General features: G+C 51.5%; 2 protein-coding genes across 2 annotated transcripts in view; one reads left to right on the top strand and one right to left on the bottom strand.

Annotated features, from left to right (window-relative positions):
- Nucleotides 1-15,650, top strand: part of NHSL2 (NHS like 2) — a 314,090-nt gene that overhangs the window by 277,434 nt on the left and 21,006 nt on the right. The gene's annotated exons all lie outside the window — the stretch shown is intronic.
- Nucleotides 6,888-11,592, bottom strand: RTL5 (retrotransposon Gag like 5). The gene is made up of 2 exons (XM_012935647.2): nucleotides 8,039-11,592; nucleotides 6,888-7,459 (listed from the first exon to the last, which is right to left on the bottom strand). The coding sequence occupies exon 1, from the start codon at nucleotides 11,312-11,314 to the stop codon at nucleotides 9,524-9,526; it is 1,791 nt and encodes a 596-aa protein (XP_012791101.1). The 5' UTR covers nucleotides 11,315-11,592; the 3' UTR covers nucleotides 6,888-7,459; nucleotides 8,039-9,523.

Below are 15,650 nucleotides of genomic sequence, written 5' to 3'. Positions count from 1 at the left end.
CCCTAGCACCACTGAAAGAGAGTGATGAATCCCAATGATATGGCTCTATCAATAAGGTGTGCAGTGGGCATGAAAATTAGCTCTGGAAGCTCCTGCTTTCTTTTCACTCATTTTTGTCCCCACCCCCACTATGATGAGAAGAGTGCTCCCACTTCCACTTGCATACGTCAACGAGCTCACAGGAGACCAATTCTCCTAAAAGCTACTGCTGTGGCAGCCTCCCCTGCAAGGGTCCTTGTATAAGCTCTCACACAGAGCAGTGGCCTTGAACCCATTTGGAGTCAGGAGCCTGCCTCATTGAGCAGACGGGTTGGACTCAGGGGAGGAAGGGGGCATTCAGAAGGCCAAGAGTATTCTGAGGAGAAAAAAGTAGCATCATCAAGAAGTGCTTGCGCTGAGGCAAAGATTTTCAGTCAAAATGAGGCTGGGGGAGGGGGCTTGTGAATTTGGAGGACTGAGGGAATGAATGGGATGTGCAAAGGCCCAGAGTCATGAATGGGTCTGGTGTATCAGTCAAGTAAGGATCAATTTCTGTGTATGGGATTCTGAATAAATGGAAAAGGGAAGTAGGATGGCACAGGAGGTTTATGACCAGGTAGAAATGCCAGAATCAGGTCCTCTAATAGAGGAAAGGATGCCACTAAAAGTGTATTATAAGGATCAAAAGCTTCCCTGAAGCACACAGAAGGTGGATTGATTAGAAAGGGTTAATATGAAGGATAGGATGATTAGCAGGGACACTTCTTCTCTCTGCAGTCCAGGTGAGAAATGCTGAGTGTGAGGAGTGGCCCAACTGGGAGCTGTGGGTGTCGGGTATAGGCAGACTCTAACTCTGGTCTCCTCAGTGACTTGTGAGGCAGCAAAAGGGCCACAACTGTTGGGGGAACGTAACCTCTGCTGTTTGGTTACATGCCACATGAGGCAAGGCTTCTTCAATCCAGAATGCCAGCCCCACAGATTCACACAGTGATACATTTCTTTTTGTTTGTTTTGGTTTTTTGGTTTTGGTTTTGTTTTGAAGCCATACCCCACCGTACCCAAGGTGAGTGTGTACGTGTGTGTGGTTGTATATGTGAGTATATATGTGAGATTGTGTGTGACTGTGTGTAATTGTGTGTGAGTGGTTGTGTGTGGTTGTGTGTGGGTGAGTGCATGTGTGATTGTGTGGATGTGTAGTTGTGTAGGTGAGTGTTTGTGTGACTGTGGTTGTGTGGCTCTGACTGTGTATGTGTGCAGTGTTTTGTGTGGGTGAGTGTATGTGTGTGTGGTTGTGTGGGTGTGAGAGTATAGTATAAATGTGTGTGAGTGGGTGTTCAGGGCTTTCTCCTGGCTCTGAGATCAGGAATTACTCTTGGCAGGGCTTCGGGGAAATCGAACCTGGGTCAGCCATGTGCAAGGCAAGCACCCAATCTGCTGTACTATTACTCCGGCCCCTGACACTTCATTTTTACCTTCCTTTTTCATAGTAACAGACCGTTGCAAGAGCAAAATAAAAAGGCAGTGTCCCTTTAAAAAGACATCTGCCCCTACGAGTGTTGCCGAGAAGAGGTGTCCCAGCTCTAACCCTTCTCCAGTGTGGCAAGCAGGAGGAAGGGGGAAGGGACAAAGGCCACCCTCTGGCAAAGGAAATAATCCACGCTGCCTGAAATCCATTTAGAAACTGTTTTCCTCCAAATAGGAGCTGCTATTAGTTACCAGGGCAACCAAGAACCCTGGACTTTGTGTGTTAGCTTTCTTTTCTTCCTGCTAACGGGAGCTCATCTCTCACATGGTTGATGCTGGTTCCTATCTCTGGGACCAGAAGGGTCCCACTGGAGTCACTTCCATATGTCAAAAGTAAACACTTGAGCTCCCCTGAATCTGGTTTCTAGGAGCCAGACTTTTTTTTTCTTTTTGGGTCACACCCAGCGATGCTCAGGGGTCACTCCTGGCTCTGCACTCAGGAATTACCCCTGGCCATGCTCAGGGGACCATATGGGATGCTGGGAATCGAACCTGGGTCGGCTGCGTGCAAGGCAAACGCCCTACCCGCTGTGCTATCACTCCAGCCCCCAGACTTTTTTTTTTTTTGAGAGGGGTCTCTCCGGGAATTGCTCAGGGGTTATTCCTGGCCTTGCACTCAGAAATTACTGTATGTTGTCCTGGGGATCAAATCCAAGTCATCTCTGTGCGTGGCAAATGCTCCAGCCACTGTACTATCACTCCGGCCCTATGGGACCAGATTTCTACAGGCATCCTCTGGCACTTCCTTCTCAAGAAAGGCCAGTCTCAGGAAGATACACAGCTGGTGTCTGCTGGGATGGGTAAGCCTACATCAGACTATGCTCATGTTCTCAGATCAACAACAACAACAAAATATCTTGTTCCCTTACTAGGTGCTAGCGTGGGAACTCCAGGTGGCTCCAGCTCCAGGAGCTCTGTGGGAAAGCTCACAACCAAGCTGTTTGTTAAATGTCACCTGGCACTGATAGAGGGATGGGTGTTGGAACACCGTATGACTGAAACCTAATCATGAGCAGCTTTGTAAGTGTTTATCTCACAGTATTCAACACAGAAATCTTGCACTGTAGCACTGTCATCCCGTTGTTCATGGATTTGCTTGAGCGGGCACCAGTAACGTCTCCATTGTGAGACTTGGTGATACTGTTTTTGGCATATCGAATACGCCGAGGGGAGCTTGCCAGGCTCTGCCTCACGAGCGGGATACTTTCGGTAGCTTGGTGGGCTCTCTGAGAAGGACAGAGAAATCGAACCCGGGTCGACCACATTCAAGGCAAACGCCCTACCCACTGTGCTATCACTCCAGTCCACAAAAATCTTTAAAATAAAAAAATTAAAAATAAATAAATGACACCTGGCCTAGTTAGTCCTCAAGGCTTTGGTCTGCACTGGGCAGCCCTGGGTTATAGAACTGCCTCGTCAGTAGTTCATAGAGGTTTCAAGTTCTGGGTTTCGGTCAGCTGATTTTCACAGATGAAACAGTTCAAATGGAGCTAGCGACCTCCACGTGCCAGATTCCTCACAGAATGAAGGGAATGGTGGCCCTGTTTCATAGATAGCAAGACTTTTCTCTGCCTCCTCATGAGGTGGAGAGCAGAGAGAGACAGTCACTTTCTCCCGATCCACCCCGGCCAACTTAGGACTGTCTGGGAAGACTCCGTCCTAGGCATAACCAGGGTTTAAAGGCTCTTCTCTTCCTCACAGAAAGGAATTTGAGGAGTAGACGAGTAGTAAAGTAAAAACAGATTTTATTTGGAGGTTTTTTTTTTAGGAAGGGGAAGGAGGGAGAGAAAGTGAGAAAGAAATGCTCAAGGGAGAGGCAGGCTCAAGGGAGAGGCAGGCTTCTCCAAAACGTGGAGAGAGACTCAGAACACATCTCAGGAAGAGAAATACGGGTGACACATGTGCTCAAGCACCACATGTGCTTGGCCACGTGGGCATAAGCAGCACAAGGGCCCAGGCAGCATATGTGTGCCCTTCCTTTATTCAAGGTAGATTTTACAGGGACTCTCCAACCTGCCCCCAAGTGAGGATTTTTTTTTGCTTTTTGGGTCACACCCGGCAATGCACAGGGGTTACTCCTGGCTCTGCACTCTGGAATTACTTCTGGCGGTGCTCAGGGGTCCATATGGGATGCTAGGAATCGAACCAGGGTCCGCCGCGTGCAAGGCAAATGCCCTACCTGCTGAGGATTTTGAGTTAGTAAAGAGCTTGTTGCTAGGGCGATTTCCACGGGAGTGGGGGTTGCCTTGGTCTGGAGTTTCTCTGGCAGAGGTGGGGGTCATTGTCATAAATCTCCTTCAGGGCCTTAATTGCAGTCCCTGTCCCTGCTGAAGCTTGTGTCTCTGTGGGGCCTAGCTTCCATAAGGTCTGTCACTGGTGCGAGGAAGATCTTCTCAGGCCTAGGCCTTCATTCTTGCAGCTTCGATTTTATTGGATTTATTATTTCTCAGCAATTCCACTGCCATGGGTCCTCTTCTATCTACCTGTCCGCCTCACTCCTATTGTCCTCCACTCTGTCCTGCCTTTCTCTTTTGTTCCAAAACTTCCTTCTTCCTGGCACACCAGAGGGTTCCCGTGAAGTGAACCCCACCACTTTACACTGGGCATGGGGCAAGCCCCTCTCCTGGGTGCCTTACTTGGGTGCTGCAGCCCAGAGAGGTATTTGTGGCAATCACGAAGTCGGCCGATTCATTCGGAGCCACCATCAACTGAAATCCTCAATTTGTTTGCCACAAGTTTCTGCTAAGCCACATCTTCCCCCACCCAGGTTCCGGCAGTTGATTGAAAGATTTCACATGTGGCCTACTACAGGTTATTTCTGCACATCCTTCCAGAGCCAGAGATATTGGGGTGGGAGTGGCGATGGATGGCGTTCTTGTTCCATCCTGTAGGCCTTTAAGCCAGGCAACCTAGCAGGCCTATTTATTCACTCACTTCTCCATTCCTGTACCAAAGGGGGGTTGAGATTCTACTGTGAGGAGCCCAGTAATTGTTAGACTAGTAAGGAAGCTATAGCCCAAGCAGAAATGGGACTTTCACAAGGTCCCAAATTAAGTCAGTAGCAGTGCCAAAGTGGAATCCAGAACTCTTCTCCCTTGCACTGATGGCACTTTGGACTATAGGTTTGGCAATAGAAATAGTACAGGTCTAAGCTGTTCATCTTGCATGTGCTGATCCTGGTTCAATCCGCTTTGGGTGGATCCTTAAGCACCTCCAAGAGTGATCCCCTGAGTACAGAGCCAGGAATAATCTCTGAGCATAGGCTGGTATAGTCCCCTAACCCAAACAAAAATTCCAGACTGCAGTATTAGAGCAGGGCTGACCCTGTCTGCTTACCTTCTTCCCTGTGCTCTGACGGACCATGACAGAGTTCAACCTTGCCTATCCCTGTTGGCGATGGATGAGAATTTCCAGGGATACAAAGACTATATCTCACCTGAAGCAGAATGGGGAGACCCAAAGCCCATAACCCCACAACCCTGCTTCTCTCCAAAAGGGACAAAGACTGGGGCTGGAGCGATAGCACAGCGGGTAGGGCGTTTGCCTTGCACATGGCCGACCCGGGTTCGATTCCCAGCATCCCATATGGTCCCCTGAGCACCGCCAGGGGTAATTCCTCTGTGCAGAGCCAGGAGTGACCCCTGTGCATTGCCAGGTGTGACCTAAAAAGCAAAAAAAAAAAGACAAAGATCCAGAACCTGGCCAAGATGAGCCTGGAGCTCCCGGGGGCTTTCCTGGGAAGTGATGTTGTTCTACAGTAGAGACAGTGTGGGTTTGGGAGTCGCAACCCATGCTAGACACTCGTACAAGGGAAGATTCAGCTCTCCCAGCTCTAAAAAAATCCTATTACCTGCCTCACCAAGTTGTCAGGCTGAAAGATGATGGTGGAAGTGTCTGGCATATGGTCAGAAAAAAAAACTAGTGTCTGCCTTCATTTCTTCATTCTTCTAAACAAGCAAAGCCAATGTGCCTTTTTATTCGGGCTTCATTTCTCACCAAATTACTAAAAACTAGGAGTTGTCGGGGGAAGATAGAACAAGGCAGACCAGGAGGCAACAGGGTGGAGGCGGAGTGCGCCCAAATGTCATGCAGCTAACCGGCAGCCACAGGGTAGTGACAGGCACTTGCCAGCTGCAAATCTTGAACCTGTGACTTCTCAAGAAAAGCTTCACTAAGATGAAATGAGAAAATGAATGTGAATTTCCTGGCACGTCACTTCTATCCCAAAGGGACTCTATGAACCCACATTCCCAGAGGGAAATTCCCATTGACTGATGGGAAATAAGCCAGCCCAACAAGGGGATTCATTTTCCTTCTTATAAGCAAAAAAAAATCTTTTATTATTTTAACATATAAAGCCAAGACAACTCTCATGTGTGATATGACATACTTTGGTTTTGTTCTTTTAAAGATGAAAATGGCAAAAGCATAGACCTGGGTTGAAAACTACACTCCAGGAGCTGTTTAAGTAGTTAAAAACCCCTAAAATTATGAATAGCATAGAAACCTCTGAATAAAGCCTTTTTCCTTTAAAAGTATTCACATTTGGGGTCTGATAATACAGAGGATAAAGCACTTGGCCTTGCGCATGGCTGACCCCGGGCTGACAATCCCCAGCATACCATATGGCCCACTGAGCCCCGCCAGGAGTGAACCCTGAGTGCAGAGCCAGGAGGAACCCCTGAACCCCTGACCCAAGTGTGGTCCAAAAACCAAAAAAAGGCAAAAACAAAAACAAAAAACCAATATTCACACTGGTGAGCAACTTAAGACATGCTAAGAAATATAACTTTTCTTCTAGGCAACAAAGTAACCAATGACCAGACATGACTTAGTAACTGAAAAATAGGGTTATGGGTCTTAATACTTATTTTCTTAGCCTACAGTCTGCAAGGAACAGTAAAATATCGCTGGGGGATTCTCTTATGTGAACTGCTCCGGGAATTTCTATTTAAAACTTCATCAAAGCCCTTACTGAGTACTATAGCACCATCTAGTGACATAAAGGGGAAGGGCCCTCCAACTCCACTCAGCCAGCCTCCTCCCTCCTCTCTTCATCACTGGTTTGGGGTTTTATTTTGGTTTTTGCGTTTGTTTATGTTTTGTGTATGATTTATTTATGTGTATGCTGCTGTTATATTATTGAGAGTTTTAATAAGAGGTCTAGGCTATTCACACCCTTGTTTACAAGTAGAGAACTAAATGCATTATTCCCGACCCTTCCATTTCCCTCCAAACTTCTTCATCCATCCTGGAAGATGGCGTGAGTTTCCAAATCTAGTAACAAGGCTTCAGGATATAGTTGATTCAGACAAGGTGCCTGGGAAGTACCCGATGACTATGAAGTACCCATCGCTACTTGCTCAATAATCCAGAGAGAAACGTCTTTACACACCCTTTTGAATTTTATTGAGGAGAAAGCTTTAGCATACAAGAAAAAGTTTATCTTTATAACACAATAATTCAACAACACCACAATTAACACATTTATTACAAACTGGTCTCCTCCCAAGTTTCTGGGACCCCTTGGACTACTTTTCTACTTCTGCATGCATTACCCTCCCTCTTCCCCTCTTTCAAACCCAAGGAAGTACCCGGAGCCCACCATTCCTTTCACAGCTATTGTGGCTATTGTATCACAACAAATATTTAGGATCTGAGAAAAGGGGGACGGGAGAAGGTCATAGGGAATTCTAAGACCCCTTGCTACCAGAGGCCCAGAAATCATCTCAGTATTCCAATGTTCTTTCCCTGGCTGAGGCTCCAAGCACTCAGGGTGAGAAATACCGGGGCGACAGGCAGGATGTTCTGCTGAAAGGTGCTGGGGATGAGGATGCAAGGAGCCTACAGCGAAGTAGGCAGCAGATCCAGTACATCATCTGTCAGCAGTCAAGGTCCACAGCCTCGAAGAGGAGCAGTTCTGCTTCTGGAACTCTGGAAACTTCTGAGGAATTCACTAAAAAACAAAGTGTTTTCAGTGGGTTGTTTCCTCCTGCACAGGTGGGGGCCAGGGAAACACAGGCAACTGAAATGCCCAATGGCTGGGGTCCCAGTTTAGTGTTAGATCTCACGCCTTGTATCCATGAGGTCCTGGTGGGGGGCGGGGGGTGTAGGAAGTATGGCAGAGAGGAGAAATACCCAATAAAGCAGGAGAAAGCTTAAATAAATAATGCGGCTCTCCTGACTGCACAGGTGGCAGCCATTTTAAAAGCCACTGATGAAGAGCTAGGACACGGCTTAGAAAAGAGGCAAACAAAAAAAGCAGGAACATGCTGGAAAAGAACGTCAGCGAATGTTAACCGTACCTGGCCTGTGTGGTGGGATTCTGAATTCGGGGAGTGGGGTACTTTTGAGTTTCCTGTTCTCCACATTATTATCGTGATTCTGTGTTAGTTCTTCTCTTTGGTGGAGGATGGGGAGCCTTTGTGAAGGCAGCAACAGGTTCTAGGAACCCAGCTCCACTAATCCCCAGGCTACAAAATGAGAGGTTCTTTAAGGGGGGAGTGCAGGGGAGGGGAAGGAGGGGTCTTCTTACCTTGCACAGATGAAGACAGACCTCACCAGAAACCAGCCAGAGGACTGGGCTTGTCCAAGTCTCCTCTTCTTCCAGCTCCGTCTTCTTTGCCTCCCGGCTCCGAATCCTAAGGCTGAACTAAGGTTATTTGCAGTGAAGAAAACAAAGGCTGCATTTACTCTGGTTTTCTTCCCTCTGGCCACAGACACTTCTGCTGCACTTGCCCAGCTGCGAGGCCCTGTGCAGGAGGCTCAGTGTTGAGGGCAGCTGAGGCCAGCAACGGGGCTGCTGGACGGTCTGTGGCCAGAGTAACGTGTGTGGGCTTCACTGCAAACAAGCAGTGCTTTCTGGACCCAAAGCAGAGCTGAACAGAAGGGGACCTAGATTTGTGCCCCCAAATCCCAGGAGGCAAACAGGCCCTCAAGAGTTACAGTCTAATCAAAGTCCAGTACCAGGCCTTGCTTATACCCCAAAGTGAGAGGTTTGAGGGCGCTCAGGCCTGAGGCTGCAATGGCTGCAGTCTCTGGGGGAGGAACCTTCCTTGCTCCTCTGGGATCTAAGAAATCCTATTGTGTGAGTCAAGGGGCAGCAGTCTAAGGCCCAGCTAGAGCCTGGAGACCACCATCCTTTGGGAAAGAGCTCCAGATAATGCCAAATGAGTTGCTGCTGCCCCGTCTCGCTCTCTTCCTCTTCTCTTCCCTACCCCGACCTTTCGGCAACATCAAAGTAAAGACCCCCGAGGTTCTGTTCGCCCAAGAGGCATGCGAGGGCAGCAAGATAAGAGGAGAGGGTCCCAGATCTGGCAAGCCAGTTCAAGGGCCCTGATACTGGAATCTGTGGGAAAGCGGGACCTGCTGGCAGTCAGTCAAGGACAAATCCCAGTCAGTTGGCCACTGGACAGCTGGCCTTGCACATTCTCAGTAGGTTAGAGGTGGGGTCCTCTTCAAGGCCCCTCTGCTACGGGAGGGACTTGAAGCCAGGGGAGGCTTTCGGGCACTTTCTTGATACCATCCTACTCTCCATTAATTCCATCTAGTAAGTGGCCTCAGTGGCTCTAGGAAATGTTCAGAGTGGCCAGTCTTTTTGCTCCCTGGGGCAGATCAGTGGGGCACTGGATGAAGTCTCGATGAGCCAATCAGAGGATTAAACCATAAAACACAAGATGAATAAACACAGGGAGGTTTAAGGTGAGGGTTAAAGAACAACTAGAAGAGAAATGCAACAAGCTGACCAGTTCATTGCTAGAAACTGACCCAAAAAACCTGCTCTCTCCCTGCACCTGGACTGAGCCCAGGGCACAGCACAGTAAAGGCTCAGCTACTGCTGATGCCTCCCCTTCCCAGATGGCCATCTATGGTGGCCCTGACGACCAGGTGGTGCGGTGTTCTCTGGGTCTTCCGATTCTGCAGGTGTGGAACTCTCGTAAGTACTGGTCAGAGAATGGAGCAGGTGTGGCAGCAGTAGCAGGGGTGGGGGGACTACAAGGGTGTGTTCCAGGTGACTGTCTCACACACGAATTCGGCCCCTGGAAGCTCGGTGGCCCCCCTGTCTGGGAGTGAGGCGGAAGAGCACTGGGGGGCGTCTTCGGGTTTGGCGATGGCCCAGGCGACCTGCACGGCGGATGAGTGGCGGGGAGCTGTAGAATGGTGAATTCACCCCCGGCAGGCCCTCCAGAAGGGGGACACGATTCTGATTCCTTCGTCTGCTGGACTGAATGACAGGAGGCGAGATATCCAGGAAGTTTTCATGGTAGAAGTCAGTGGTCTGCGACTCGTGGTAGAAGTCAGCCGTCTGGGATTCTTGGTAGAAGTCAGTAGTCTGGGACGAGGCATTGGCATAGGTCGGCGGCATCTCCATCATCTCATCTAGGTAATCATCTTGGGTCTCATCCTCTGACTCTTCCTCTAGTTCTGGCTCCTGCTCTGCCTCACGGCGCCTAACGGGCATAAGGTTTGCTCCCAGCCTGTTATTCTCCTCTTCATCCTCACTGTTGATGATCTCCACATCCACCTCCTCATCTTCATCGCATTCCTCCAGGTACACTTCCTCCGTCTCGTATTCCACCTCCTCCTCTTTCTGTCTCATCTCCATCTCCTTTCTTATCTCTTCCTCCTTCCTCAGGTCTGCCTCCTCCTCCTCCAATTCGTGCTCACCAACTCTCACACTCCTCTGCTGGTCACTCTGGGGGAGCCTGTCCCTCTGACCCCCTGTATCTTCATCCTCACTATGGCCCTCGCCTTCCTCATGATCATTCGACTCGGCAGAGAAGGGGAAGAAGACTTTGCGAACCCCGGGCAGTGGCGCTGGCTTGGGGATGCGCACTTTTCTTTCTATCTCCACGCATTCTAGAATCAGCTCGTCTAGGTCAGCCATGTCTGTGGACCAGACGAGCTCCTTACGGATAAATTCTGACAGGCCTCTGAGAAACTGAGTCTGAAGGCGGCAGTCATCCCAAGACAAGAACTGCGCCAGGAACTGAAAAGCATCTGCATAGCTTCCCAGGGTACAGTTGCCCTGCTTGAGCTTTCGAATGGTCTTTTTAGCCACATTGGGGGGGATGGGGCCACAGAATTCCTTCCGGATCTCATCCAAGAAGCGCGGGAAGTTGGTACGCAGGGAGCTCCCCTCCTGGGTGACTGAGATGGCCCAGTCCTTAGCCCTACCCGCGAAAAAGGAGATCAGGAAGGCCACCCGCTCAGCGCCCCCAGGGAAATGATCCTCGTGGTGGGCGATGAAGGTCTCGAGCTGCATCAGGAACTCAGCCAGGTACACTGGGTCTCCTGCAAAGGGCTCGATCTCCGGCCGCTCCAGCGGGGGCAGAGGAGGCGGCGGGGCCGGGTCCCTCCCCCCCGCCTGGGACAGGGGCTGCGCCTGCGGGGGGGGCGGCGGCACGGAACCCTCGGACTCGGCCTCGGACTCGGACCCACACTCGGACTCGGACTCGCCGCCGTCGGGGGACGGGGCGATCCCGCTCATCAGCTGTTCCTCGGGGGCGTTCTCCTCATCGGACTCGGCGCTGCCGGGTGGGTAGAACAGGATAGTGGCCTCCCCCTCCAGGACGGCTTCCACCTCGTCGAGCGGGAACTCAAGGTTCTCCTCCTCGTCAAGGACGGGCCCCAAGGGCAATGGCCAGCGGATGTAGCTCGAGACATTGCCCCGCAAGGAATTCACCTCGGCCAGGGCGCGTCCGAGCTGCAGGCCCAAATTGGCGTTCTCCCCGCGGAGGGCATTCAACTCGTCTCTCAGAGCAAAATTCGCCATGCGGAGATTATTGAGGTTTCCGTTCTGCTCGGACATCGGGTCTCGCCCGAGGGCTGGGGTCCGCCAGGGAGGGTGGGGGTGGGGCGGGAGCGGGGCAGGCCGGGCCACACCCACCCGGCCGAGCACTGGGGGAGCTTTACCTCGTGCTGCGGATCGGAGGCGGCTGGCAGCTGCCCGGGCCGGGGGCGCGGCCCGGAGGGACCCGGCCGAGCCACGCGGGCGCGGCGGCGGCGGCGGCGGCGGCGGCGGCGGCGGGCACAGGCGGGCGGAGGTGGCTGGAGCAGGAAGGCGCGGACTGCGGCAGGATCTGTCGAGGAAAAATCGGGCCGCTGCCGCCTCCCCGCTTTTTATGCGCCGCCGGGCAGCGGCCCGCCCCCGCCCCCGCCCCCTGGGCGCCGGGGGGCGGGGCTCGGGGAAGCGCGGCCGCCCATTGGCCGCCGAGCAGCACGCCCCGCCCCTCGCCCGCGCCCGCTCACTGACTCTCTCCCTTCCCTTAGCTGCAGCTCACTCGGGTCGGGAAAATGCGACAGCGACTGCCCACTCGAGGTCGTCATGGCGACAGCCAGTGAACGTGTTCCTCTCCCCAGGCAGGCCCCCGAGTGTAGAGGAGCTGCTTCGCGAGGCACAGCTCAATCTCCAGAGCCTGTTGCAAGGTACTGAGAGGGAGGGGGGCCGCGGCTGGAGTCCACAGGTGACGAGGCAGAGCCCCCAGAGCACTGGGAGCCGCGAGAGCCCCAGGGAACCCTGGCACGTCCGTGGAGAGCAAAGCACCCCTGTGCCAGTCTTCCGCCGGGACAGCTGCTTCCGAGGCCGCTGGCCACCCACACCCCCTTTCCAGTAGTCGCAGTGGGGCGGCGGAGGGGACGGAGCCTGAGGCTGGCCTGGGGGTCAGATCATTCGCAAAGAGAACCCGGGTGCGAGGCCCCCTCCTTGAGACCCCCCTCACATCTCTGCCAAGCCTTCTCTTCCCGCCTCACCCACGTCTTGGGCATCCTGGCACCACTTGTGTCCTAACAAAGGAAACCTCTTCAGGGAGCCCCCATCGGGCCTTCGCTCTCTCTGCTCTTGCAGTCACTTGGCCCGCAGTGTCTCCTAGGGGTCTGCTGCCTCGCATCAGCAAGCCCAACACGCCCTGCCCGGGACGCACCTCCTCCAGGAGTCCCAGCCTGGCTTGGAGTCCACTGATGAGACACAGTGCACAAAGATGGCTCCAGAGGATCTGAGGAGAAACAGACCAGTTCTAGTGCCTGAGCCGTCAGATTGCACACGCCACTGCCCAGGGAGGAAACTCCAGCTTTGACATGGGACAGAGCTAGACTCGACTTTGAATCCCACACCTAACTTGCTGTGTGACATTATGCAGATTACTCAACCTCTCTGAGCTTCAGACCCACCCGTCACTCCCAGTGCCTCCACGCGGCACCCTTGTGTGTGCATTTAAAACAGGGTGTACGTAAATAGCTTTGCAAAGGTATCCTGTACCTGGAGAGACCCTGAGAAGTCACAACATCTGCTCTCAGTCTGTGTCCTTTGCAACATGACCCTAATTAGACACACTATTAAAGCTGAAGTAAAAGAAACCAGTGTGGCTCCTGACAGGCGCTTCTAATCTGAAAATTGTACACAGTAGTAGAGGGCACAGGGTGCTCCATCCCTAACACCCCCAGAAATGCACACTGACCAGAGAGACTTATCCCATGGAACAAAGGATTTATCCCATGTGAGAGATACCAGTGAGCTGCTGCAAGAATCTGGATCAAGGTTACAAGGAGGCTATGTCAAAATTCACTGGACTGTGCTCTTAAGATGTGTGCTCTGTACTGCTGTACTAGAGGAAAGTTTTACCTCAATAAAATAGCAGTTAGTCTCACTGCTTGTCCCAAGCTCCATACATCCAAAGGTATTCAATGCCTAAATCAGGCCTCTTTCTAGAAGCTCTTCCCTAGAAGCTCTCCCTTCCTCTTCGCTCTGATCCTGAGACTTCCTTCAAAGTTCTGTTATTGCCTCAGCCCGCTGCTGCCCCCACTACCTAGAAAAAACTGCATTCGTTCTGCTCTTTGCAACTTTCCCTCCACAACCCTCTGCATGAGACACTTGGCATCATCTAGTTCAAGGGGGCTTATGTAGTTCTGAACTGCTTTTCCTTTCTTTGGTTTTTCAATGTACTCCTACTAGTCATCAACTCAGGAGCTAGTCTGGGAGATGATATAGTTTGTGCACTTAGCTATACTGTTTATGAAGTTGAAGAATCTCATTCTGGGGGATGGAGAGATAGTACAGCAAATAAGGCATTTTCCTTGCATGCAGCAGCCCCGGGTTTGATTCCCCAGCACCCCATATGGTCCCTCTGAGCACCATCAGGAGTGATCTTTGAAGGCAGAGCCAGGAGTAACCCCTGAGCATCACTGGATATGGTCCAAAAACCAAACCAAGGAAAGAATTTCATGTCTTTACTACCCTTGGGTTTCCAGAGCACCTGGTACAGAGCTGGATGCCCAAGAGGTGTACCCAAAAGACATGATAAGGGAATGTTAAAAATGTGAACACGGGCCTTACCAGCTTTCATTTAGCCCTATCAACAAAGGGGAACTCTTCCTGGAAAGAGAAGTCTGAACAGGGGCCACCCAACTGCATGGCAGTCATCATCCCCAACTCTTTCACAGGCCAGTGGTAGCCTGAGGCATGATTCAAAGGACACCATGAACCTTGTGTTCCGATAGCTGAGGAGTTATTGCACAGAAAGGTCAGCATACACTGTGCTGCCAATATGAGCAGGATTAGGACCTGGAGGATGCAGATTTTACATCAAGATAAACTGACAAGAACTTTGCTGATATGCTTGACAGCTCCACTGCCCTTGGGCAGAAGGAGCTGCCTTGGGAGGAAAGTTGTTCCCCCTCCCCCACTTCTGCTGAAACTGAAGAAGCGTTCAAAAATGTTGCTGAGGAGTGTGTCTAAGCACAGAATGGGATGTGATGCCAGATCAACTTCAAGGTCTCTTTTGCTCTGTGCTTCTTGAAGCCTTGATTCAAATGTGCCTAGAACTCTGCCTGTTGTTTCTTTACTCTCACATCATTAACTCCTCAAATTCATATTTAAATAAATAAAGCCGTTCATATCTTAAGTACCCTACTTCTTCTCTGATGATGCCATTGGACTTTTCCCCTCCTATACCGCTTCATCCATCTTTCATTTTTCTTAGTTTAACCCTCTTTAGACCTGATGTCTCTCATAGTGAAACTAAGGCATAGGAAACTGGGCCCTCAAAGGCTCAAGTATGAGTTCTTGGCATCTAAGAGAACACTCCAGATCAGCCTTCCCAATGCAAATATCTTTCTGATTCATGCCTCTCCTTTCCCCAGTGGGGCTGCAGAAGAGCTAAGAGCTTTGAGGGAGAAATAGGATCTTACAGAATCAGGTAGCCACTGGCATCTGCACCCCACACCTCATCCAGTTGAGCATTTTTGGTGGTGGCCACATTGCAGTTGCAAGCAGTACCATGGGAACTTACTGGCCCTGTTTTCTCCTTGACCCTCACAGTCCTAAGTTCTAGGCATTAGGAGGTATTTCTCCATGTCTACCCCAGCGGGTCGGGCACCCTTAAACATCCTAAAGAAACTATGTAAGTCAGGCCTGGCAGCTAGAGCAGAAGCCTGGGCACACGGTCCTCTCCCAGCCCAGTGTTTAGCCATGGAACCCGAGAGTGTATCCACTGTGCTATTTTTCAGAAGAATATGAGGAACAGTATTTGGAGGCCAGACATCTGGGGCAGACCTTTCGCTCTGCTGATGAGGCCCCTGAGCCCACCCCCAGCCCAAGGCCCCAGTCTGCCAAGCGTCTGGAGTTTGTGCTGATGGTGAGTTGCTTCCTCCCTGACCTGGGACAGCCAGCATGCAGAGCTTGTCCCGCATCCATTGGTAGAGGACCTTGAGCTGCCTTCCCAACCGGAAACTGCTGCTCACCTCTTCCTGCAAGCACAGCTACCCTGAGGCCCAGGAACTATCTAGCCTGGCAGCCTCATCACGCTTTGCTGCCTCCCAGATTGAAGCCTCCAACACCCGCTCCACCGCTACCACCTAAACCGCCATCCTCTGAGCACAGCTTGTCCCCAGCAGGGAGTACACCTTTCCCATCACCTTCTTTCCCAACAGCCTGCAAAACGGCAGCTGAGCGAGGATGAGACTACAACCCAGGGTGTGAGGGCCTCTGAGGTCTCCCTGAGCCTGTGCACCACGTCTGACAAGCAAGCTGCCTGGAATAGTCCCTTCCCTCTGCCCATCCTAGAGGAGAAGTGGTGGCTCCAGCCTTGCTCCACGCACTCTGATATTGTGCCCATCAACATCTCTGGTAGAGTTACTTAGCACCACCTCTG

Source organism: Sorex araneus, chromosome X (genome assembly GCF_027595985.1).
Source record: "Sorex araneus isolate mSorAra2 chromosome X, mSorAra2.pri, whole genome shotgun sequence".
Classification (NCBI taxonomy): domain Eukaryota; kingdom Metazoa; phylum Chordata; class Mammalia; order Eulipotyphla; family Soricidae; genus Sorex; species Sorex araneus.
The sequence above is the reverse complement of the archived record's forward strand: the minus strand, read 5'-3'. Positions and strand labels throughout refer to the sequence as shown.